Source organism: Drosophila rhopaloa, unplaced genomic scaffold (assembly GCF_018152115.1).
Source record: "Drosophila rhopaloa isolate 14029-0021.01 unplaced genomic scaffold, ASM1815211v1 contig_2, whole genome shotgun sequence".
Taxonomy (NCBI): domain Eukaryota; kingdom Metazoa; phylum Arthropoda; class Insecta; order Diptera; family Drosophilidae; genus Drosophila; species Drosophila rhopaloa.
Window position 1 is genome coordinate 9,751,492 of NW_025335083.1, and position 24,298 is coordinate 9,775,789.

A 24,298-nucleotide genomic window follows, 5' to 3' on the forward strand; every position below is an offset into this window, starting at 1 on the left:
TCGAACACTTTATGACCGCCATATTCGGGAATCAGCCATCACACCACCCAAAAAACCTGCATAAACGACAGCCTTATCGAAACTTTCCAAATTTTGCTATGGTCTGAATGCGGCAAAAAGAGCGGAACATTTTAAATAAATACATAGATATGCAGATACTATATTTGTGAGAGGAGTGGATTTGCATACAGATTGCCAAATTGTGTGAGGAGCCGAAATGGAATGTACATAACAATTCCATAGGTGTATTCATATACGTTTAGTATATTTTAAAAATAAACGCATTCCTTTTATAAGAAATCTTTTGATATGTTATTTTTTATCCAATAATAAGCAGATTTCAAAGATACAGACATGGATACCTACGCAATGCTCGCAATACTACTTTTATTAGTTTATAATTTGTTTGAGGGACATATTTAACATGTGGCATCAGCGCATTTGTGATAATTGTCAGTTACCAGTCTCACTCTTCAAATAAAAAGTTAGATATGCTGATGAATGGACAGGTGAATAAAAACTGCGATTGCAGTGGGAAAAAGGACGTCCCCTGGAACAGGACACAGCCTTTGTTTGGCAATTATGCAGCGCGTTTTAATTATGACAACGGCAAAAGGCAACTTCAAACGAACGTGCACCATCAGCAACATCGCAGGACCCCAGCAACATCAGCAAAGTTGCTGCAGCTGCATTCTTCCCTTTCACGGCTGTCACTGCCTGCTGTTTTCAGGACGTATATAGCCGGCTATACGCGTACGCATGTACACATAAAATGCGCTGAACCAAATTAGCATATAAAGGGGACAGTCGCCGTAACGGGTTGGACCCGGGCTAGAAAGGCAGGTAGGCAAAAGGCTCAAATGTTGCTGATAGGTTAAGGGAGCCGTGCTAGCAATATTGCCTCAGGCAAACTATGAATACGCTGTGATTTAACGAACTAAGTGAAATAAGTCTAAAACATCCAATAAAGTTGTGTGCAAGGTCTCCAAAACATCTAACAACTTTTTTAAAATATGTAAGTTTGATAAACAATGTGATTCAAGTCAGATACTTTAAAAAATTATTGAAAATTCTGCATTTAGTTTTTTTTTTAGATTTAAAGCATCTTTCAAATTTAAATATTTTACTAAAAATAAAGTTCTAGGCTTCCAATTACAGAGCACTATTTTTTTTATAACAAAAATAACATTTAAGGCACCAAAAGTGGCCAGCGTTGTGGGATCACTTATAAAGTAGGGATAAGATGCTATTATTGGATAACATATTTTTTTATTGGATGCAGAAAAAGAGAAAATAAAAAAATGTGGGTCGAAGAGTGTAAAAATTGCTGGTGTAACTCTTGTTGCAATTTGTTGTTGTTGCTGTCGCTTGTCGGCTTGCAACACTCACAAACACATAAACACTTTAGCGCATTGCTTAACACATATAGGCACACATACGCAGAGTGCAACAAGCAATGCAAGCGCTCGTGAAAATGTCGCGGAAAATGCCAAAGAGAGGTGAAACCAAAGGGAAATTCGACGGGGAAATAGGAGGGGTGTACTTGTATGTATGTGTGTGTGTGTGGAGTGGAGCATTTTAAAGAACGCATTTGGCGTGAAAACCGAGCTCATAAATATTTTCCACACGGCGTAGTGTGTTAGTGTTGCAGTTGTCCCAGTTGTTGTTGTTGTTGTTGCCTGCCAGCAGTGAACGCAACGATTACGCCAGGATTTCCACTGCTTTGGCTCGTATTACCCCTCGCCCTTGTTCCTCCCCCCTGCAGTTGCACATTTAGCAATCCTCGTTGTTGCCGCTGCTTTGCAGTTTATTATTATGCAGCTTAAGCGCAGTTGGCAAATATAAAGGGGAATATGTGCGGAGTTCCTCTAGGAAAACGTTTACATTCAGTGGGATGAAACGCAGGCGATAATGAGGCGGCACGGTACCAACGAATTCGGCAAATATTGTGATACATAGGAGTCCCTGTCGGGAATAAGCTCAAAATTAAACGAACGGTGTTTGAAAATACGATCAGAAGTCAACAACGATAAAAAAACTCAAGGCAATTAAACTTAAACAAATAGTAGTAGTAGTAAGATCATTTAAATTACTTTAATGGACTAAACGCATTATTTCTTAAAGCTACAAATATAGTTTAGAACTCCACAACATTTAACAAAAACCAAGGTCGACTTTTTAAGAACCGCAAATAAATTAAAAAACTGTTTACCACAAGCTCTTAAAAACGAACAAAAAATATTTTTGAAACCATGTGACCAATCCTAGTTAAAGGATAAATTAAGGAGGCCCATTTACGAGTGGGCGTGTTAACGATAACTAGGCAAATCAGGCAACACAACATTTTGCGTGGTAACCATTTGATGGCAGGCCATGGTTTGAAATACCTGCGGTTTGTAGAAATGCCATTCGGCCCCAAAATAATTCGTGGTTTACACCAACATCAGCAACGTTTCGTTTAAACAGAATACCAAACGATTTCATGCGAACATATATATACAAATATAAATACAAATTATGCAGACTACCAATAGCAAGAAACTTTAAAATAAAACATAAAGTCTGTGAAAGATAGAAAAAATAACGAAGATGAAAACATAATAGAAAATAAATCCGTTGAAATTGGCAACTGAAGTATTTTTTCGGAATATCCAAAAATTCAATTTGTTTAATTTTCGAATTCCTGTAGTAGTAAAATGAATTACGAAATAACAGGCAAAAATCAAACACACTCCTTTTATTTGCCAAAAACAAATTTAAATTCATTTAAAATCCGCTTTTTGGTTTGCCACCGTCTTAAACCAACCGACAACCAACAAACAAATCAACCATTCGCCGCGTTGCCAGCCATCCGAAAAGCAATAACAACAAGGACAACCAGCAGGAAAACAAAACCCGCAGGCAGGACCCTTTTCAAATATCGGCTGAGTGCAAAGAGGCAACACGAAACAAAGCCACATGCACATAAATAACGACATTGCGGTCGAGAAGACCTCGAGAACCTCGAACAGAATACATATAGAGGGTATCAGTCATAAAATAGATTGAGGCAAGGCGAAGGCGAGAAAGGAAAACTCGTGTTGCCATCGCTACCGCCGCCATTTTTGTGGTTTGACCCACAAAAAGTATCGAGTACAAACAGAACAAGGCACCATCCCGAAACAAAAACAACAAGTCTAGACCCAAATGAAGGAAAGCAAAGAGAACGACACATAGAAAATTACTCATACGCAACGTTGCAGGCTTCCTTTCATGACCTTGGTTGGTCGGACAAATCTCCTCTCATTTTCATTATAAATAACACCACTCGAATGATTGATATTATTTTCTTTTTCTTGGTATTTTCATTTTCTCGAGTAGAAAATGCGCAGGTGACATGTAAATATTTCGGAATTATGTAAATTGAACAAGCTTTGAGATTCCAAGAAAAATTATTCATTTCGCGTTACATCTGAATATCATTGGCAATGGGCAATTTACTTAAATAACAAAAACTCACTTGACACTTGTCTCAAGAATTGTGTGACTTTATTTTTCTAAATTTATTGGGCTTGTTATGCAAATTTGTAAAGCAGGACACGCAGGTGTGCATATATTTCGCATTTTTAGGGCAGCACTTTAAGGCTTAAACTCGAAATCAAAAATATTTACTTTATAAAGAGAATAAGACACATTTTGTTTAGTTTTTTTTAAAGGAACAACAAAAGTGGTGGATATTAGTTGAATGTAAGACCATTTAGAACATCTTGCACAGCCTGAAGTCTTTTTTACTGCCGGTAACCGTTTAGATAAGCACTGTTAAACTATCCTTTTCCTTAAATCAATTCCTTATCTCCATAAATTTCCTTTGAATGGGCAATTGAGATGGCAAATTGCAGGACTGAATTCATCAGGAAAAATGCCAGCCAACGTTCAATGTCACACGTCATCAGCGCCCCAAAGGAATGCCCGAAGGCAATCAGAGAAAAGAACACTCGACTTCCGGAATGCATTGATGCATTGATGCGTTGATGCCGATTCCGATTCCGATTCCCAATCCCAGTTCGATGCAGCAAAGCCTGCGGGGGCGGATGGGGGTTGACATAACGGTAAATGGCTTTTCTGAATAGCTAAGCAAATCAGGCGAACTTCTCATGTTTCTACGCTTTCGAGGCTTTTCGGTTGGGGAAAATTTATGTTTGTCGCCGCCATTTGCATGCGCTTGATGCAAGTGTGTGCATGTGTGTTTGTGAAATGGCAGCCATTGCAAAAAATTATTGAAGCGCAGCGGAGAAAGGGGAAATCCCCCACACATATCCAACACATCCATCACCATTTCGAGTTGAGCTTTTGTCATTTTTCATTGACTTTTTGACTCTGTCAGGGATACGGCTTCGACTTCAACTTCATTCCACATCATTCGATGATGCTGACTAAGCCAATTCAGGATTCAGGACTTTGGATGCCCCTGTTATACACTGAAACCTCTTTTCTTTCTTATTTTTATTTCAAAATATATTTTCCATTTACAGTTTTACATATTTAAATTGTTTATTTGAGACTCAAGATTTCCGTTGATTTGGGAAAAAAAAATGGAATGTAGGGCGTAATAACATTTTGCACTTCTTTTTGATTAGTGCATTCCTCAGCTTTGGAAAACGGTTGACGGTTTGGATTGCAATGTTATTGAACAAAGTTTTTTCTTATGTGCACCAAGCCAAACCAAACGAAACCAAATCAACCCCCAAACCTCCAACAGAACCACGTCATACCGTGCCATTCACTCAATGGAGGCAGAAAATGTCGAAACTGTCAAATGCCAAAAACCCAAATGTGAATTGCCCGAGCTGAGCTGACCCACAACATGATATCGTTGTAGTTGCAACACCCCCAGCACCACCCACCCACCGAACCAATCAGTCCAGTTAACCAGGTGGTGGCATTTGACTTTTGCCCTTTGGCCAAGTCAGGTGCGGAGCGTTTGTTCCTGGCCACAGGCAAACATGCCAAAGCGAATTGCATTGTGGTCTCGTAAGCATGATTAAACTCCAACTCTGGACCCAAATTGGACATTCTTTGCAAAACCACACAAAATATTAACTGCATTCTGGATCGATTCCAACTTAATGACTCTTGGGCAGACTGCTTTGCCTTGGATATCTGTCTGCCATTCTAAAATTTGTCAAATGGGGCTAACAAAGGAAAAAAGCAAGGATATCAGTTTTATTTCGAAATGTCCCACAAAGAAAACTCAAAGAAAGGTAACTCTGTTGTTGAATGGAAGAAATTACTAGAGGTAAATTTAAACATTTCATTAAAATAATACAATCCCCATTTATATAAAAATCAGGAAATCACTGAAAATCAATTCGTACATGACGGTGCCCATCTAAAGAAATAAAAAAATACCTTACTAATCAAAAAAAATGTTGTTTAGCTTTAATTAAACCAAGTAAACTGTAAAATGAATTACACATTTCTAAAATTCGAAATCCATCCAAACAATAGACTTAGAGAAATACCTTTAAGCGAAATCTGTTCTTCGGACAATGGCATGGACTTGAGATTAGACAATAGTCCATCCTAAACAATGAGTAGACTTCTCGTGGGCTTTTAAGCCAGTGTTGACATGGTCAAACAATTCAATTGGGAAATCCTTCAATCCATTCATTGGGACGATTACATTTCAATCTTGAGGCCTAATGGAATTGGCCACGCAGAAGTGGACTTAAATCGTCAGAAATTAGTGGATGCATTCGGCATTCACACATAAACGCGGATGTGAGCAAAAACCAGCACAAACGGAAATGAATTTGCGGTGCAGAAATGATTGTTGTGCGGTTGCACAAAGGACTCCACCCACACATACACATGTATACTGTGCCGACAGAAGAACAAGAACACAATAAAAGATGGACACCGCCGTGCGTGTGTATGCGTGTTTGTGAGTAAAGGAATTTTCAGACCCGTCGACAAAAGGAAAATTGCATACAAAAATTGGATAGTCGACTGCAAGTAAACAGTGAAGCTAAATGTTTAAATATCTTATAATAAATTTGACTAAACATTTATAAATTTGGAGGATATCAATATTTTTTAATTTGAGAATTTTATTTTGTAAGTATATAAATTAAAAATTTAAATAAACGCTTTCCATATTAAATCACCATTTCATCTGTAAACCTGATTCGGAAAGAATAGAAAGTTCAAATTTAAGCTCATTTTTTTGTTATAACCTTTTTTACTCAAATATTTATTTTATTTCATTTATTTATTTTATTTTAATGGATAAATAAACCACTGTGCACTCTCCACGATTGCTTTGAAAAAGACGTTAAAAGCCGAAAGATAGGCTGACATATAGAGCACACTCGAGTCCAAAACGTGAGAGACAAAGACAGAATCACAGTGAGAGAGAGAGATGCCGAATGAATCCAGTCCCGTTAGGCAACGAAATGGATTTTTCCTTTGTTCGTTTAGCAATTTTATTTCCGCCTTTGTCGCGATTCATTCGATTGCCTGCCAACCTGACATGGAGGGAATGGAACGGAAACGCACGGGTGGAACGGAATGGAATGGGATGGTATGGGATGGCATAGCGTGGCATGGCATGGAATGTGGCAATGACAGCAGGAAAAACGTTGGCACATATTTCCCATCTTAATGTGTTAACCCAATTTTCATGTCGAGCGCATTGCTGAGGAATATTTATAGATCGCAGCGAGAAAATCTAAACGTGGAGGAAAAGCTTAACGAACATTTTCCGCTGACTTGCTGCAGTGTGGGGAAAACGGAGGTGTCCTGGTGTAGACAACCACTTTGAGCTTATTTGCATAAGTGTGAGAAGAGATACCAACAGTAATGGCTAAGGTGGTTGGCGTAATGAGTTTAAAGTTTTAGAGCGAGCTTACAATTCCAATAAAAATAAAAGTAAAAGGGTAAGAAATGCGGCTTGCAAATTAATAGTGGTAAATAAATCAACCCAAAAACTTAACAATTTCTTAACAACGATTTGAAGCGTTTAAAAATTCCTTTTGACTTGACTGACATTAGATGCGGGATAAAACATAAAACACGGTACCTGCTATGCCACAGGAAATGAAACGGTACAGCTTTGCCATGAAATAGGGGCGTTCAGGAGTGTAGTTCTCCTGTGGAACCTTCCTTTCCACTCTTTTTTTTTTGTTTAAACATTGTTCATGACGTTTCACATGCAAAACGCGTGTCACATTCGCATTTCCGCCTGTCATCCTAGTTTAGTTGGTCCACCCTAGCAAACCCAACCCCCTCATCCACCAAAAAAAAAACACCTACCCGCACGCACACTGCGAAACCCAAGCCCACGCACACACTCAAACACACGTGGCGCTTTTTGGCTTTCACCAACAGTCGCCGGAGAGGTTTTCCTTTGGTTACTTTGACTCTTTTGGGGTCTGATAAGTGGATATGTGCGTGTGTGAATTCCTTTTCGCAATGCGAGTGTGCAACTTGTTAAAAATCCATTAATCACGTAAGTGGCAACTCTGGCAACGACATTGCCGGCATACAAATTTGTTCATGCGTGCGAAAAAAAGGGATGTGAAACCCCCAACCACACTACTTTTAGTCCCTACATATCGGCGTATGTGAGAAAATGTGTGAGGGGTTCCCTTAATTTTCCTGCTTTGGTTATTTGGTTATGCCTTTGCATTTTACTGCCTCATTATCCTCACATTGTAAATTGCTTTGCAGGAAAACTGCTCTGGAAGTGCTTTTGAACCTTATTTATGGAAACAATTTGGACAAATTATTTTGTACATTAATTTTGTAGATTTTTTAGAAATATAATTGTTCAAAACTGTTTCCATTACTTTAGGATGATTCTTCCAAAAAAATAATTTAATAACTACTAATTTCAAAATTAGTTTGATAAGTCCGTAATTTTGCAAAATACATTTCTGAAAGTATTAAGGTTTTTAAGCTTCTTAGCAACAGAAACGGTGCAACACTTTCTTTATTTCTCACATATTTAAAATTCATTTCATTCCTTTTTATTTAAATTAAATGACCACAAACTATTTTTAGTTTTGGACGTGTCTGGACATTTTCCCATTGTACTTTTTGATAAAGGAATTCGGTTTCATGTGTTAATGGTTTCTATTACAAGCTGCAAGCATTCCTCGACTAAAAAACTTTCCACGACGCCACACACGAAGACAAAGAATCCGGCGAGTTTATTAAGTCTAGTTGTGCCCCAAAAAGTGTGCAACATTTTAATATGTATGTCAGTGCGTTGTCCATGTGTGACTGCTAATGTGGGTGTGTTTAAGTGTGTATGTGTTCATATACTGGCATTGTCTAGGCAAAATATAATAAACTCAGCATTTGCAGCAAACATATTTTGCGGTCTCTGACAACGACAAAATCTACAACAATACAGTCGCCGCACCCAAGAAAAGCGCTTGAGTCTGGCCCAACCTTGGCAACCCTTTAAGTCTTCTGGGGCTATATCTCGAGAAGGAAGTACTGGAAACTTTAGCACAGTTCCTCATATCTTTGGGGCACCTGCGGCAAAAGTTTCCGCTTCCTTTCGCACTGGTTTTTTGTTTCTCTTGCCAGCGTTGCAAAATCAAAGTTGCCAAGAACTAGCTAAGGGTAGACTTTCCCACACACCCGAAAACACCATCTTTCCCATACGTACTACTACCCAATTTTGGCCCTGAGAAACTTTGTCATGTTTATACGTATATGGGGAAGTGAACATGCTCGTATCTTCTACTTAAATTAAATACAATGTCTGCGAAAAGTAAATTGAAGTTTGCTTTATGTGCATTTTTCACTTCACCCTCATCCTTTCCAATTTCAGAAATTCTCGCCCACACTCTGCCAAAGAAGTTTCATTTAATTCTCATGTTAAACTTATTCCCCGAAGCCGACTTACACGGAATCTATACCTTGGGGAAATGACATTGTAGCGAAGTTAAAACGGATATTTTTGGGAGAGCAAGCATTGAAAGTTTAATTGAATGGGCATTAATATTTATAATGCTTATTGATGAAAGCTGTTTATTAACAGCTAGGTCGTTTCACCAATAAATATAATATGAAAAGTAAGTTTTTTTTTATTTTTAGTTGACAAAATATATTTTTATTTATTTATTTTCAGCAAGTTTGAGAATAAATGAACTCTTACCTGGCACCGATGAGCAGACTGTTCCCATCCCTGGTGACGAGCTTAAAGTGATCCACGACACTTTCGTTACCCACAAACTTGAGTACATCTTCGGGACCTGCAAAACGGAAAGAAAAGAGGATTATAAATAAATTGCACCGGGCAACAGGGAGTGGGTGGGGAATGGCTGGAAGACAGATGAGTTGGCCGGATGGTTTTGGTTCGGCCAGCAAATGCCTAATTAGGCAATTAGGCGGCGTTAAAGGCGACAAAAAGCAGTTGAGAAGAAAGGAAAAAGGCAAGCGGATAATCTGGCTGCAAAGTAAAAAGGAGAGATGAGCCGAGGGGGTCGCGGAAAATGCTGCCACATGGCGGAGCTTAGAGAAACGTTGCAGCTGGAGTTGGGAAAATGGGAAATGGAAATGGGGTCTGTTTGTCCTGATGGCAACTTTCCCCCGGTAGATATGCAAAAGGGCAGCTGCACTTAGAATAGCCCGTTTAGCAACAGCAACATAATCAACAGCTGCAAGTACAATTTTTGTCGCTCGTTTTCTTTGGTTATTTGCATCTGCTTTTTGCACCCGTTCCCGGAAATCTTTGTTGCTTGCAACTTGCCACAACCTGCCGCCAGTTCATCTATTTGATTGACCGATAAAAAGAGCCTTGGAATCTTAAACCGCAAGATAAACTCTGAAACTTCGATAGTTTATACAGTTTCTTAAGTAAAATGATAAACAATTACTCTGCTCGGGTAAACAACTATAAATATTGTCTTAATATATATACACACAAGGACTTTGTCTAAGACCTGAGGAACAAATCATGAAACTTTAATAGTTTATTAGGTTTCCTAAGTAAAATGATAAACAAATACTGTACTTGGGTAAACAACTATAAATATTATATTAATATATATAAAAACAAGGACTTTGTCTAAGACCTGAAGAACAAATCATGTAAGAATATTAAAATTTTTGTATATTTGTAAATTAAATTTTATATTTTTTTAGTTAGAATATGAGCTTTGTATCTTTTCGTTTATGTGCCCATTTCAAAAGATATAAGAACTTTGATATTCAAAAAAAAAAATTACGCATCCGACATGGACACCTAGCTTAAATTTTTAAAAATAATTTCTTATTTGCTTGCCAACAGTTATATACACATATAAAATAATTTTAAGTTTTTGTCCGTCATACACAAATAAATGAAACAGATTCTGGTCGCGTTCCCCTTGAATATTCAAGAATAAAATTACGCATACGACATGGATGCCAAGCTTACATTTTTTAAAATAATTTCTTAATTGCTTGCCAACAGTTATATATACATATAAAATAATTTTAAGTTAAAAAAAATCCTTCATACACAAATAAATGAAACAGATTCTGGTCGCGTTCCCCTTGAATATTCTAGAATAACATTACGCATACGACATGGATACTTAACTTAAATTTTTTGTAATAATTTCTTAATTGCTTGCCAACAGTTATATACACATATAAAATAATTTTAAGTTTTTGTCTTTCATACACAAATAAATAAAACAGATTCTGGTCGCGTTCCCCTTGAATATTCCAGAATAACATTACGCATACGACATGGATGCCTAGCTTAAATTTTTTCTAATAATTTCTTAATTGCTTGCCAACAGATATATACACATATAAAATAATTTTAAGTTTTTGACTTTCCCCTTGAATATTCAAGAATAACATTACGCATACGACATGGATGCCCAGCTTAAATTTTTTGTAATAATGTCTTAATTGCTTGCCAACAGTTATATACATATATAAAATAATTTTAAGTTTTTGTCGTTCATAAACAAATAAATTAAACAGATCCTGGTCGCGTTCCCCGTTTAACACATATTAAATACAACCCCCTTGGCCAGTATTCGATCATTGGTGTTGCGACTAAAAATTATTTTTCTTATTTTCCTCAATTTTTTGCCTTTTCAGCGAGCTTTTAACTTTTAACTGCAAATGTTCGGTCAACCACAAAAGAGCGAAAAAGTTCTCCGCGTTTTTTACCCAATGTCCTTTTCAATGCGGAAATGGGTGCGCGGAAAAAGGGCTGGGGAATGCCACCTGGTTATTGAAAGCGCATTTGGACGCTTTTCATGTTCGTCCACTTTTCATTTCAACGGGTGCGAATAAAAAAAATGGCGAAAAACGAATGCTAAAATTAATGGGTAGAATGAACGCTTTTATGCACGAGACAGAAGAGCCTTTTGTTTGCTTGACATTTAACGTGACACGCGGGACATGTGCACAACTGTGGGGTTCTGGGTTTCGGGGCAGGAGAAGTGTGCCAACTACAGGAAAAGTTAAAACCTGGACCCGCAACAGAGCTCTTCAAATGAAGCGACATTTTTTTAATTTCGCTCTGTAATTAAAAGTAGCAAAAGCACCAAATGGAAGTCGAAGGAAAGGGAAAGAAAACAAAAGCTGAAGAAAGTCAAGGAAAATGAAAGCAACGAATGGAAAAATAATTATTGCAGACAAAAACATGAGAAATACTAACGGGAGAAGGATAGACAAATAAGATGCCATGACATAATATAAGAAAAAAAGGTTTCAGAAATAATGGATAAAAAATGTATATACAAGTTTCAGAAATGAGTTTTATTCTCCTATGAAAGCATTTTGTATTTGAAACTTGCTATTACAAAATGATAAATACCAAATAAGCACCAGTATTAAATACAATCATAAGTTGCCTACCTTTTTTTGAAAAATTTAAAGTTATTGTTCCTGATTTAAAATCGTAGTCCCCCTTCTTTTGACTACATTCGTATCTTTTCTTTTCCAAGACGATTTCTAGACCTTAGCCATTGCTCAACCATTCTCATTTGTATGATAATGATTCTCATTTGTTGTCTCCGAGGCTGTTCCTCACTCACAAAAGACCACTGCCAGCCCATCTCATTACTCAGCTTGTTCCCCGAGGCACTTTTTGTGCTAGAAGTCCAACTTTTGTTTAATGCCACCGCGGGCCTTTTGTCGACCTGGCCAAAAACTTTGTAAGCCCAAAATTGTAAGCTAATATTTGCCTTACCTACATCTGCACACAATATCAAGCGCACACACATTCATCTGCATAGAGGGAAAAGTGGAACCGGAAAAGAGCGAGAAATTCCGCAACCAAAAATCTAATATTTACCTTGACTTTGCAAAAAGCAAACTGCAAGCTAAAAAAGCGGTCCCCCGTCCAATTCCTGTTCCCCATGAGCACACTTACATAGTTACATGCATATATAGGTACATATATTTGCACAAAGGACCGACCAGACAGGAAAAAGAAAAGGGAACTCGTTGCCAGAGTCTATCACTTTAATCAACTGGACCGTCTGACTGCTCGAAATTATGCAAATTCAACGAAAAATAAAGTAAAATTTCTGACGTACGGAGTAGAGGTCTCCGTCCGTGTTTGACATTGACTTGCGGACGTGACCGTGCAAGGACCAAGCAACTTAATGGTCAACTTGCCGATTCTGCGGCACTTCCTGGCCACCACCAGCACACACAAATCACACAGAGCGAGCGGTTTGGGAGGCAGTGGCGAACAAATAAGCTGATTATTAAATATTTTCTTAATGAATTTTTTATTCGCACTTGCGGAATTCCTGGGCATATTTGCCCAAGAAGGCATCCACTAGCAGGTGTGATGACCATTCGCGCCGGCCTCATTCCTTTTGCAAGCCGGGCAGCCAGCGAAAGGCAGACAACAATGCAGCATTAAAAATGCAAAAACCTTTTCTTAAATGCAAGCCAAATGTTGCTCTTAGTGCTGCCGAGAGAAATAAGAGAAAAAGGCGATAAAAATGGCTGAAAGGCACCGGGACTAACGCACAGCAGAAAGGAAACGGCAGTCTGTCAATAATAAAGGCTTCCGGAAGAAAAATGCAAAACGGAGGTCTCCACGACTCTTAAGCTGGTTATGAATAGCATACAAGAAGATGTTTGCAAAATGCACGGAACAACTTTTAAATATTCCCGAAATTGAACATTTATTTCTGAACAATTTAAGTTTTACATTTAGAAATGATTTATGTACACTTGTATTTTAAATCGTAGTTAGAAATAGGCATAAAAACAAATCTCAAGTATTTTAATATAAGTTATCTTGTGTGTCTGCTTTATATTAGTGATAAGAAGTGGTATGAAAACATACTTTTGAACGATTTATGATTATTTATAATACAACACAAATTCACAATATAGTGTAAGACACACATCAATATGAGGAGCCTATTTTGACAAAGCAATTTCGGGGTACCAAAACTTTTAGATGTCTTTTCACATGGGGGCTTGAGATTGAACAAGTATAATCTATAAGCAAACAAATCTAGGTCAAGCCTTGCCAAAATTGAAGGAACACATAAAGTCTGACCTCCATGATTTGTTAATTTCTTTTTTATGATTCTGGTTTAGGCATTTATATATAGATTTTATATACGACAATTCAAACGAGTGAGGTCTGTATAAAAATAAATAATCAAACATTTGAAAGGTCATGCATAGATTTAAAAACATTAAAATACGGAAAATGAAACTGAAACAATTATTACTTATCGAATCAGCCCGCATATTTATAAGTATTGACTTTGTTTTTGTTTTAAATTGCATATTTAATGCAGAAGCCAAGGCCTGCAGTTTACTTTAAAGAAATAAACCCATTACTTCAAGAAAATATCCAACACAGCAAATTAATTCCTGACACCTCTCATAAAAATGTTATATGGGAATGAAAACCAAAGTTCTTTTTTCGAGAGTAGAAGAAGAAAAGCGGCTTCGGTTGCCGGAAAACAAAATGCAGCGACGCGTGAAAAACATTCCCCGACTTTGGAAGCGATTCCACACACCCCAGGTTGAGAACGGCAACAATAACACGGCGACCGGAAAAAAAAAACGTGGAGAAGGAAAAAATCCCTCGTTGAGATTTGCATTTAATTGAAATGAACGCGAACGGTCGACGGAGGACACATCAAATGGCCAGACCAGACCAGACAGAATCTGAATCTGAATCCGAATCGGAATCCGAAACCGAATCGGACGCACAAAAGGCACGAGGAAAAAGAGCAAATAGCAAAAGGCCGAAATTCAGGGGGCTCTGGCTCTGGACTTTATCCTCCTGGAGGTTCTCGAAATGAAATCTGAAATGAACGCCGGGAGCTGACCCTGGAACAGGACAGTTCCGCCGTATCTCCTTCGAATTCCAGCTTATCGGAGGACTGGCTCCATTCTGTTTCATCCCTCTTAGCTCGATTGCCATGTTTGATTTGCTTTGTTTTACTTCGGCCTCCTTTGCCATTACCAAAGTTGTCAATTGCGTTTTCTGCTGACATCGGCATCTTGATGGAGTTTTGCCTTCTGCGGCGAATCACTGTAATTTTTTGGGGATTTTCGTAATTCCAGGTGCAAATGGGAGTGGTAATGCTAACTGCCGAAAAACAGATTTGCATTCCCTTTACGTTAATTGCCTTTTATACGCTTGTCGACTTTTTTAAATATGTTCTCCCATTACATCTCAAATTACGAATTGAGTTTATTCACAGCATTCACCCCAAATAACAATCACAAATCATTAAAAATTCTGCATACTCTATATAAAAAATGTAAAACAACCCCAATCAGTGGAGAATATTTTTTCCACTTTATAAGCTTTTTTATCTCGCCTTTTAATGCAAACAATTTTGACCAAATCAAATTTATTTAGCGCATGTGACGACAGCCACGCCTGGATGTTTGTTTAATGTGAGGGAAAACCCCACAAATAAATAGCTTTGGGGCTATGGAGCAGGTTTTTTTCGCCGCATTGAAAGCGTCATTAATATTTCAAATCGTTAGCCAATTACATTCGAATTCATCATCGATTTATGCGTGAAAAAAATATATATTTAAAAATCAAGGCTCGGAAAAAGAATTATGTAAATTTCACAGAATTCATTTAGCTGTCAATGAATTATATAAAAGTTAAGTTGTAAAAGTAGTGGCAAGTACATAAATGGTATTGAAATTCGGGTAATTAATTCCATAATTAGTATATTCAAAAATGATCAATTGAAAAGTTTTTAATAAGAAATATTTTAATGTTTAATGGTAATTTTGAATTTAATAATCTGAAAATACAACTTTACTGCAGAAGATCTACTCTCCCAATGAGCTAATGACTGTTTTGTTATTATATTGGGAACTCCCCTGGCTGAAGAATAGAGCTATGTAATATTGATTATATATGCTTCGGAAAATCGTGCCTTCAGTAAAATGAAATTAATTGGGAGACGTTGAGGGAAATGCCGTAAAGGCCTGTAAATTCATTTAGGCCGAAAGAGCAGAGTTGCTGGCGTTGAACTCCTCTGCGCGAACTGCGGTTGCCGCGAAATGTGACAGGATATGAAATTCATGCCATTTATGCAGCAATTAACGCCAGGCACATGCACCACAGGATCCATTGGACCTGCAGGACTTCGGCGTCGTACTGCATGCTGCTTTAATTATTATAGTATTATATTGCATTTATTTACGCACGTCGCGTCCTGCTTACAGAAATCCTGTGTGCACTCTCAGGAAAAAGGATGCATTTTTCCGACATCGCGACCCTGTTGACGTCTTTTGCGGCCTGTTGAAACATCAGGCGGGCCGCAGTCGGGTTCCTTAATGACAACAAATTGTCGCAACAAACTACCAGGTGCTTCCGCAAAGGAAACCAATGAATTCCACGGGACATATGCCACGAAGTGCGAAGCAACTTCATCTTGGAATTTCAGACAAATAAATACGTTGTATTAAATGGAGTAAAAGGGTTGCAAGTTGCTGATTCGCCTTCGACTTTTTACTTATAGGAAATGATGTCTTTATTTTCCTGAAAAGTGTAGTTGAAAACGATTTCAATGGAATCACAAATGAATAGCAATTTATTAATTACCGTGCTGCTTTCATGCTTTCAATCAATTTCCCCACTTTATTTAAAATCAATTTTCTTCGGGTCATATTAAACAAGTAATAAAAAGCATTTTTTGACAAACTTTCGCTAATTTTAGAAAATGAATTTTTACAATATAGAATGCCTATTCTTTAGTACACCCTTTCCTTCGTCATTAAGAAGCATCCCCTTTTACAAAGAACGTGATATGTTATCCAAACAGGGTCTAAATGATGCTACCAGAGTTTCGCATCCCCACTCTGCCCAGCCATGTGTTTACTCGCATAATCCCGGATCTAGGCTTCTGGCACCCAAACTCACAGCGACATGACTCAGATAAGATGTGCTTTACATGTGCCTAAACAAACACGAGATGGGAGGAACGTATCTGGGTGTCATATAGCCAGGTGCAGGTTACTCCCATACCCTCATCCATTTACAACTGGGGCACACAAGAATGAATCACTAGCTGACACAGTGTCAGTGTTGTCATACTTAATGTGTACAAAGTAGCTATGAGAGAGTTAAAATTCAAGTATCTACGAAATATCTTCCTCATTACTTTTATGTTATTTATATGATAAATTAAGATATTTTTCCACTTGGCAATGTATTGTTTTATCGCATAAATTTTCGAATAACATGTGTTCTCTGATTTCAACATTATTTAATAGATATTTATTTACTTATAAGATATTTATACCCGTTACTCGTAGAGTAAAAGGGTATATTGTATTCGTGCAAAAGTATGTAACAGCTAGAAGGAAGCGTTTCCGACCCTATAAAGTATATATATTCTTGATCAGGATCACTAGCCGAGTCGATCTAGCCATGTCCGTCTGTCCGTCTGTCCGTCTGTCTGTCTGTCTGTCTGTCCGTATGAACGCTGAGATCTCGGAAACTATAAAAGCTAGAAGATTGGCATTTTGCATGTAGATTTTAGAAGTTCCTACGCAGCGCAAGTTTGTTTCAAAATGGTGCCACGCCCCCTTAAACGCCCACAATCGCTTATATACGATTTTAAAAATTTTAATATTTCGGAAAAGTAAAAATGCAGTTTTATTGTGTTTATCAATACCTATCGAAATGTAGAAGAAATTTTTCAAATCGGACCATTCGTTAAAAAGTTATGCGTGATCAAAGTTTCTATCTCCATCTCCCTCGCACTCCCTTTACCTGAGTAACGGGTATCTGATAGTCGGGGCACCCGACTATAGCGTTCTCTCTTGTTTTGATCTAAATATGTTAAAAGAATTAGAGATTGTATTATAATTTCGATATGATTATGCAAAATCAATGTATTTTTTGATATAATTAAATCTATAATGTATTTTTCCCAATAAAATTTGATATAAAAGTTTTGAAAGGCCGCTAAGAATTTTTAAATTTTAGACAAATAGATTACGAGAAAAAGAAAAGAAAGAAAGAAAGACAAAAACGAATGCACAAATTTAAGAATTTATAATATTGCTTTTCCAGTTCAAATGAATAATATCTTTAGTTCTCATAGAAAACAGCTAAATTTAGCTAACAAATATCTAAGCTCGCAGTATTGAACGGATCCCAGGGCCCAGGTGTATGCACTAAGCACACGCGTCACTTATTACAGTGACAACGATATGCCGCTTGCACACAAATATGGGCACGAGGCTGGGGCAAACGGCTGGGGGTTTGTGGGGGAAAGGCCCCGGGTCTAAAGGCTTTGGGCCTGGTCCTGGGCCGCCAAACAAATGTCGGCGGGCGTAATTGATCAGGACTGACTGGGGCACGCACACAATCAAACAATGACTTGCAGTTGCCCCATAAATCGACTGCACTTAACGCCAAGGAAAAAGGAGCCATCTAAGAAATGCTCGGCACGAAATCCAAAATATCAGAGTGAGCGGAAGGTAGGCAACAACATACATGTGATGCATTTTAGACAGGAAGAAAATTTCAGGAAAAACCGTGAGGCTTTCACAGCGATAGAACATGTCCATGGAGAAAAGTGGTGTTCGCGTTAGTAATCATACTAAAGAATACTCAAAGCCATTTTGTGAATAAGCTTTGTCAGAGAAGAAAGTCCAATACCTATTGTTTGGATATTAAACTATAAGATAGGTACATTAAAAGATATAAATAGAAAAATATGAATTGTTTAAAATGACTCAGTATCAGCTACTAACTACCTGGTTAAAACATACGGGAAAAAATAAATATCTTATTATAGATATAAATGAAGTGCTTAATCATTACTGTAGAATGGTCCCTTAATAAAGAAAATTCATATTAAAAGGTATTCTTAACTAACATGTCATTCCACAATTAAACCAATTGTATATCAAAATAATAAACTTTTTCCTTCAAATAATTATTCAGACAAATAACAAATGAATTTTCATTGCATATATCATAAAAGGATATGTGTGACAACTTAAAGCGCCGTGGATTTTAATTTTTTTACAGTGCCCAAGTTGCAAGCACGTGCTGAAGTTGATGTGTATTGCCACATGGCAATACATGATCCCATCCTCTGTGGAATCGCCAACTGGTGCTCCGCTCTGATGATGATGAAGCTGATGATGGCGACGACGAGGATGGGCACTTTGCTCCTGTTTAATGATGCCGTTTGGCTGTCGGTCGTGGGACATCTGCCCGGCTCATCTAGACGTGGCTGAGCCATCGCAGCGCCGTGACAGCCTCATGTAGGTTACGCTCGCTGGCTTTTCATCAGTCCGGATCCGGAGCGGGGCCATCTCAAGTCCCCCCCGCTTTACTTCCCCATTCCCTTCCGAGCTGCCGCACTGCTGAACTGATGATCCAATGACCCATAAAACGGACCCTGGCACCGGGCGGAATCAGCTTGGCCGGGCTTTTGTGGTTCACATGGCACGCGCACTCTAACATAAAGCGACGACTGCAGTGATGGGCAGGTAAAACTTTTAATTGACCCAAATAGGGTACAACAAGTATGTGTAAACCAAATAAACCAAGCTCAGCAATTTTAGCTAGGAAGCTGGCGGAAAATATTAAATTAAAATACCTTTTTTAAACCAAACATATTTTTGGATGACTGAAAAAACTGTTAAAATAACTAAACATTATTTTCCTACATTTAAATTATGTTATTAAAAAAGTAACATTTTTTTTGGTCATTCGACTGTTCTGCATTTTATTTTGATGAAGAACTTTGGGGGCCTTCAAGTTCTTTCCAGGTAAATGGAAATTTCAAAAAAATGTTTCTAAATAAAATTTATTTTTAGGCATTGAACTTTCCTGCATATTATTTTATTAAAGAACTTTGGGGGCCCCTAAGCCACTGGGTTTATCGAAAGTACGTAGCTTGTTTTAAAAGTACCTACTGAAAACAGAAGTGTGGAAAAAATGCCTTCAGGTACTTCCCATCACTGCGAGCGGCTCATGTCAAATCAAGCATTGGCAACTGGTCGGATCACATTCACAAACGGCAGCGGACGAGGGCTTAACTTTGCAACTCTGCTGGGTGAACCGCCCAATTTGCATCGATGCACCCGCCTCGAATTGAGGCCAGTGGTTGCCACAAAACTTCCTAGCCGATTTATCTTAGTGATTATAAATGTCGAAATACGATATGTTCATCATTTTCTTTCTATCAAATCGGACTGATTGAAAATGGAATAAATGACTGACACACTGTCAGTGTGATTCAATGAATTAGTGAAATAATTTAAATTGCTAACATTTTCATTGTGCAGTTGATTTAAAATTGTTTTCAAAGCTTTTAAATTTAATTTTTTCTACTTTAGACCAAACGAAATTCATCAACCTAGCGTATAAAAACATACTGACATCCCTTCAGATTGATATGCACACATGTTAAACAATTTTTTCAATGAAGTACATGAATTCCTTTGATTTAAAGGATTTGATTATTTTTTCTATACAAATTAAAGATTAAATTTACGTTATTTTAAATGTTTTAATAATATGATTGTTTCATTAGGGTGAATCAAAAATACTTTCTCTTGAAATACCTTGTATACAGTAATAACTGATAATCCCAGCGTACCAAAAAGATTGTATTGTCAATTTCAGATTCTTTTCAATTGATTTACTACTTATCAATTCACTTTGAAGCGTTTACATCATTTAGTACTAGACAAAGCATATGTCATGGAAACTGCAAAAGGTTTCAGTGAAATCCATGGGAGAGTTCTTTACCCCGGGACTTGATTTTGTGTGGACGCTTTTGAGCATTCAAATCGTCAATGTCATGTCGTGCATGTTTTTATGATGGCGGCTTACACATATTTTTAGATTCTTTCGACTACTTGTGGCTTTTCGAGGTCCTTGCAAAGAGTTTTCAGCCTGCTCAGCACTTTGTCGGGGTAAACTTCTTCCGCAGCGTTTTATTTATTTAAACGGAAAGCCGATGAAGCCGAAAGTCTTAAGTGCGGGCCGGGTTGGTGAAAGAACGCTTGCCTTTGCTTGCTTTGAAATCGACCAAAGGGGCTGGAGCTTTTATAATTTTACGCTGTCGAATACGATGGCAAGCGTACAGCTCACGTACCAGAAATACAAAAGACATAAAGAGTACAAAAAGATATAAAGTAAACTGAAAGTAAAGATAAAAGCGCCACAGGCTCAGAAGAAGTGCAAAGACAATGATAAGAACTGGGATAAGGGCGAGCGCAGAAAATGCTTGTCAAAATGAAAAGGGAATGGAAAGCAGGGACAAAAAAAAATTGAAAATGCTGAAGTCGACTCCCCGCTGTTTTACTTGTCATGTCGGGGTCGGGGTCTCTCAAAGGCAATAATTTTGCCTTGGCATTTATATTCACCTTGGCAACTGATGAATTGAAAAACTGAAAGTTTATAAGAGATGCTAATAGAGTGAAGTTATTTAAAGGGACAAATATGGTTGGTTTATACTTAGATAGTATTTCCGAATACTTGTTGATGTGGAAGTCACTGAACTCTAAGGCACAATTAAAATTGATACACACCTGGAAAGAAATAAAAAATATAAAATTTTGTTAGTTCATTATTGAATTATACTTAAAAACAAATAAGACAGATAAGAAATAAAATTAATTGTATTTAACTACCTTACCCATTTACACATTTCTAAAGCACTTTAATTCAATGACAGTTGCCATTTTTTGTAACATTTTTTATAAGTCACACTTTTTCTTGTTTACCTAATTTCAATGTGGATCTCTTAATCCCTTTTTAATTTAGTGCCAATTAAACTCTTTTTTGTTGAATAAGCGAGCTTTCACAGTGCTTTCATTAGTTTGTATTGATATACATTTTTAATGGCACACACTTAGACCAGTGATTTCCATTTGCTCTTTCCAATTTTTTGTCAATTCATTCAATTCACTGATTAGTTTTCAATTGGACCGGCCATTAGAGCTCCATTTGAGTAATGTACATCGCGTTCTGCAACTGTGTTGGACAGTTGCCTGGCGACTGTCTGCTAAAATGAATAATCGAATGGTGCTCGGAACTGCGAGCTGAATGCAATCCTGTTCCTACCCCTTTGTGCATATTGCCTTTTGGGTTCGCTGCTTCCTCGCTTCCGTTGCAGCTGGTTTTCCCCGGTTTTTCGCCTCTGTTTTTGCTTTTTTTTTGCGATTGCTTTCCACCAAGCCAGCCATTTATTCGCTCGTGACAAGAGGGTCCAACCAAAGAAACAAAACAACGTTTAAAAGATGCAAATACCATTGGGGTTCCTATATTGTGGATGGTAAAATGGCAATAAAGAAAACTAAAATCAATGGAAATATTCTCGTTGGCATAAATTCCCTTTGAGGGCATCTAGCGAGCAACAAAAACTGCACACAAAAAGAGAATACAATTCGAAAAAGTTTGTAACCCAGATTCCTTTACCCTTTCGCTTGCAATTTTTCACCAATTTTGTATTGTTATTATTTTTTCGAAACTCTAGCCGCAGGTGTGCTGCGCGTATATGCTGAAAATGACGGAAAATTAATAAGAAGGGGACGCAGTGCAGAACTTTCATTGTTTGCATCAGACCAAAAGGTGTAATATTTTGGGTATCGCCATTTTTTGGGGTTTAAAAACTACAGTTTCATGGAACGGAAAGTTTCCTATTCAATATTTTACGCAATTGAATGTGGAGAACATTTCCGCAGGGGAAAAGGAATGTGGAACTAGGCGGTATTTATTTTTGAGGACGTTACTTTGTAATGGTTAAGGAAATATATTTAATTATAATAGTATGAAAATCACAAGAAAATAATATTGAAAAAATAAATACTTTGCAATGCAATTCTCGTTGCAAAAGTTTAACAAACGTAAGGATATTCTAATATAACTTAGGAAATTATCCTGCTTAGACCATCACTGATGGGAAATGTTGCTTTTGGGTTCCATTCTGTGGTCTTCATAATACAGGACCTGTGAAAACTTTTTCCACTGGCTGGCGCTTTTCCTGTTTCTGTTATTGCTGCCATTCTCTTTGCATCTCCTCGCATTCGCTTTGCCTGTCCCAAACACACACACCATGGCACACCCACATGTCCTGGGGCAAATTTATTGAATTCGCATAGCAGCCAGGAAGGCAACTTAATTTTGAAGAGAAACTTTGTTAAGGTTCGCCATGTGCTCCAACAAACAGGAAACAACCGAAAAGGCCAGCCAAACTCTCCCAGACATTTTCAACTGCCTTTTGGGCGGTGGGCGGTGTTTGGAAGGGGCGTGACCAACAACAGGAACAGAAACAACAAGAAACAGAAACAACAAGAAACAGTGCTAAAGTTGGAGGTTTCGGTTTGTGTTTGCATTTTGTTAAGTGTTGAAAATTTATTAGTTTCACCTTAATTTGTTTGTTGACTGTTCTTGGTGGTGGGGTCCCAAAGGGGAACCGAAAACGTTTTATTTTTTTGGAAGCAATTTATTGTTATTGCTTTTAACACCAAACAAAGAAATTCCTTTATAACAATTTCAACAGAAGGGTCCCATTCAATCATTCAAGATGTCCGTTTTAGAAGTGTTCTTAATAGCTTAAGAAATTTGGTTTAAATTTTAATACATTTGTTCATTTTAAATTTGTATTTGACTGCAAAAGGGTAACGGAATTTTTAAGACCATGCCAATTTATATAATCTTAAACATGACAATTAAGAAAAGTTATGTGCAATAATAAATAAAAAAAGAAAAAATATGTATCCATCTCCCCGACGGGGAATTGAACCCCGGTCTCCCGCGTGACAGGCGGGGATACTAACCACTATACTATCGAGGATGTTGGTCTCGGTCGGTATAATATTATATTCGTGTTCTAATGCCTATCGAAAAGCTTAACTATATATAAATGATATATATAACTCATATCAAGTCATGTATAAGCTATATACGAAAGCTTTAAGACCTTAAAGCACACATAGCACAGTGGGCATCAGCAAAAAAAAAAATGAGCGGACTACAATAAAAGGGCGTGCGAGCGGGATGGCAAATCAAAGTCAGCAGCGCAGCCAAATGGGGAAACATTGTTTTAAAACAATGAAATACAAGCTGGTGGCGGGTTGGAAACTGGGGAGCCAAGCTGAGCTACAAGCTGCAGGGACCAGCAACACGCAATAAAAGACAAAAGTGGAATATGTGCCACAACGCTGAACAGATGCCAACGACCAACATTCTCATGCAACCCCACCCCCTCGGCGCCTTACCCCACCCCTTACCAACCCCTTACTTTCCCGCCACCCCTACCACAACATGCGAGTCCACTTGAAACTTTTGCGCTATTGTACTTTCACCCCCTACCAACAATATATTTTTTTCTACAGCCGCTTCCAGCTGTGGACTTTCTCTAAATTCTTTGACCAACTAAAGCCACTCACAGCTAACTAAAAAAATAGAAATAAAATAAAACGTGTAAATCGTAAATCCATCCGCTTTGAACCTGTTTATAGTAGCTATATCATAATTTTATTTGCGTTTTAGGGTTTTTGTGTTGAGTTCCAAAAATATTTTTTAATCACCAATTTATCAAATATAATAGTGTTGTTCAATCATATTCGTAAGTATTTAATGCATGCGCGAAATTACGATCTCAATATGGAAGAATATCAAAACAAAATTGTATGTTAAAGTTGAAACATAAAGTTCTCCCTTATTTAAATATCACAAATTTAAAGTAAAGGGTATGTAGAGCTCTTCAAAAATGCCGCATTTAAATATCACCATAAGAATATATTATTAAATTTAACAGAAGAACACATATCCATAAAACCCTGTTCGAGGGTATATAAA

At 37.5% G+C, this 24,298-nt stretch overlaps 1 protein-coding gene and 1 non-coding gene across 2 annotated transcripts in view; both read right to left on the reverse strand.

Annotated features, from left to right (window-relative positions):
- LOC108044966 (semaphorin-1A) overlaps positions 1 to 24,298 on the reverse strand; it is a 139,520-nt gene that overhangs the window by 36,172 nt on the left and 79,050 nt on the right. The window contains 1 exon segment of the mRNA XM_017124137.2: positions 9,152 to 9,248. Coding sequence (XP_016979626.1) covers positions 9,152 to 9,248 — 97 coding nt within the window.
- Trnad-guc lies at positions 23,220 to 23,291 on the reverse strand. The gene has a single exon. It is a non-coding gene; the product is annotated as a tRNA-Asp (tRNA).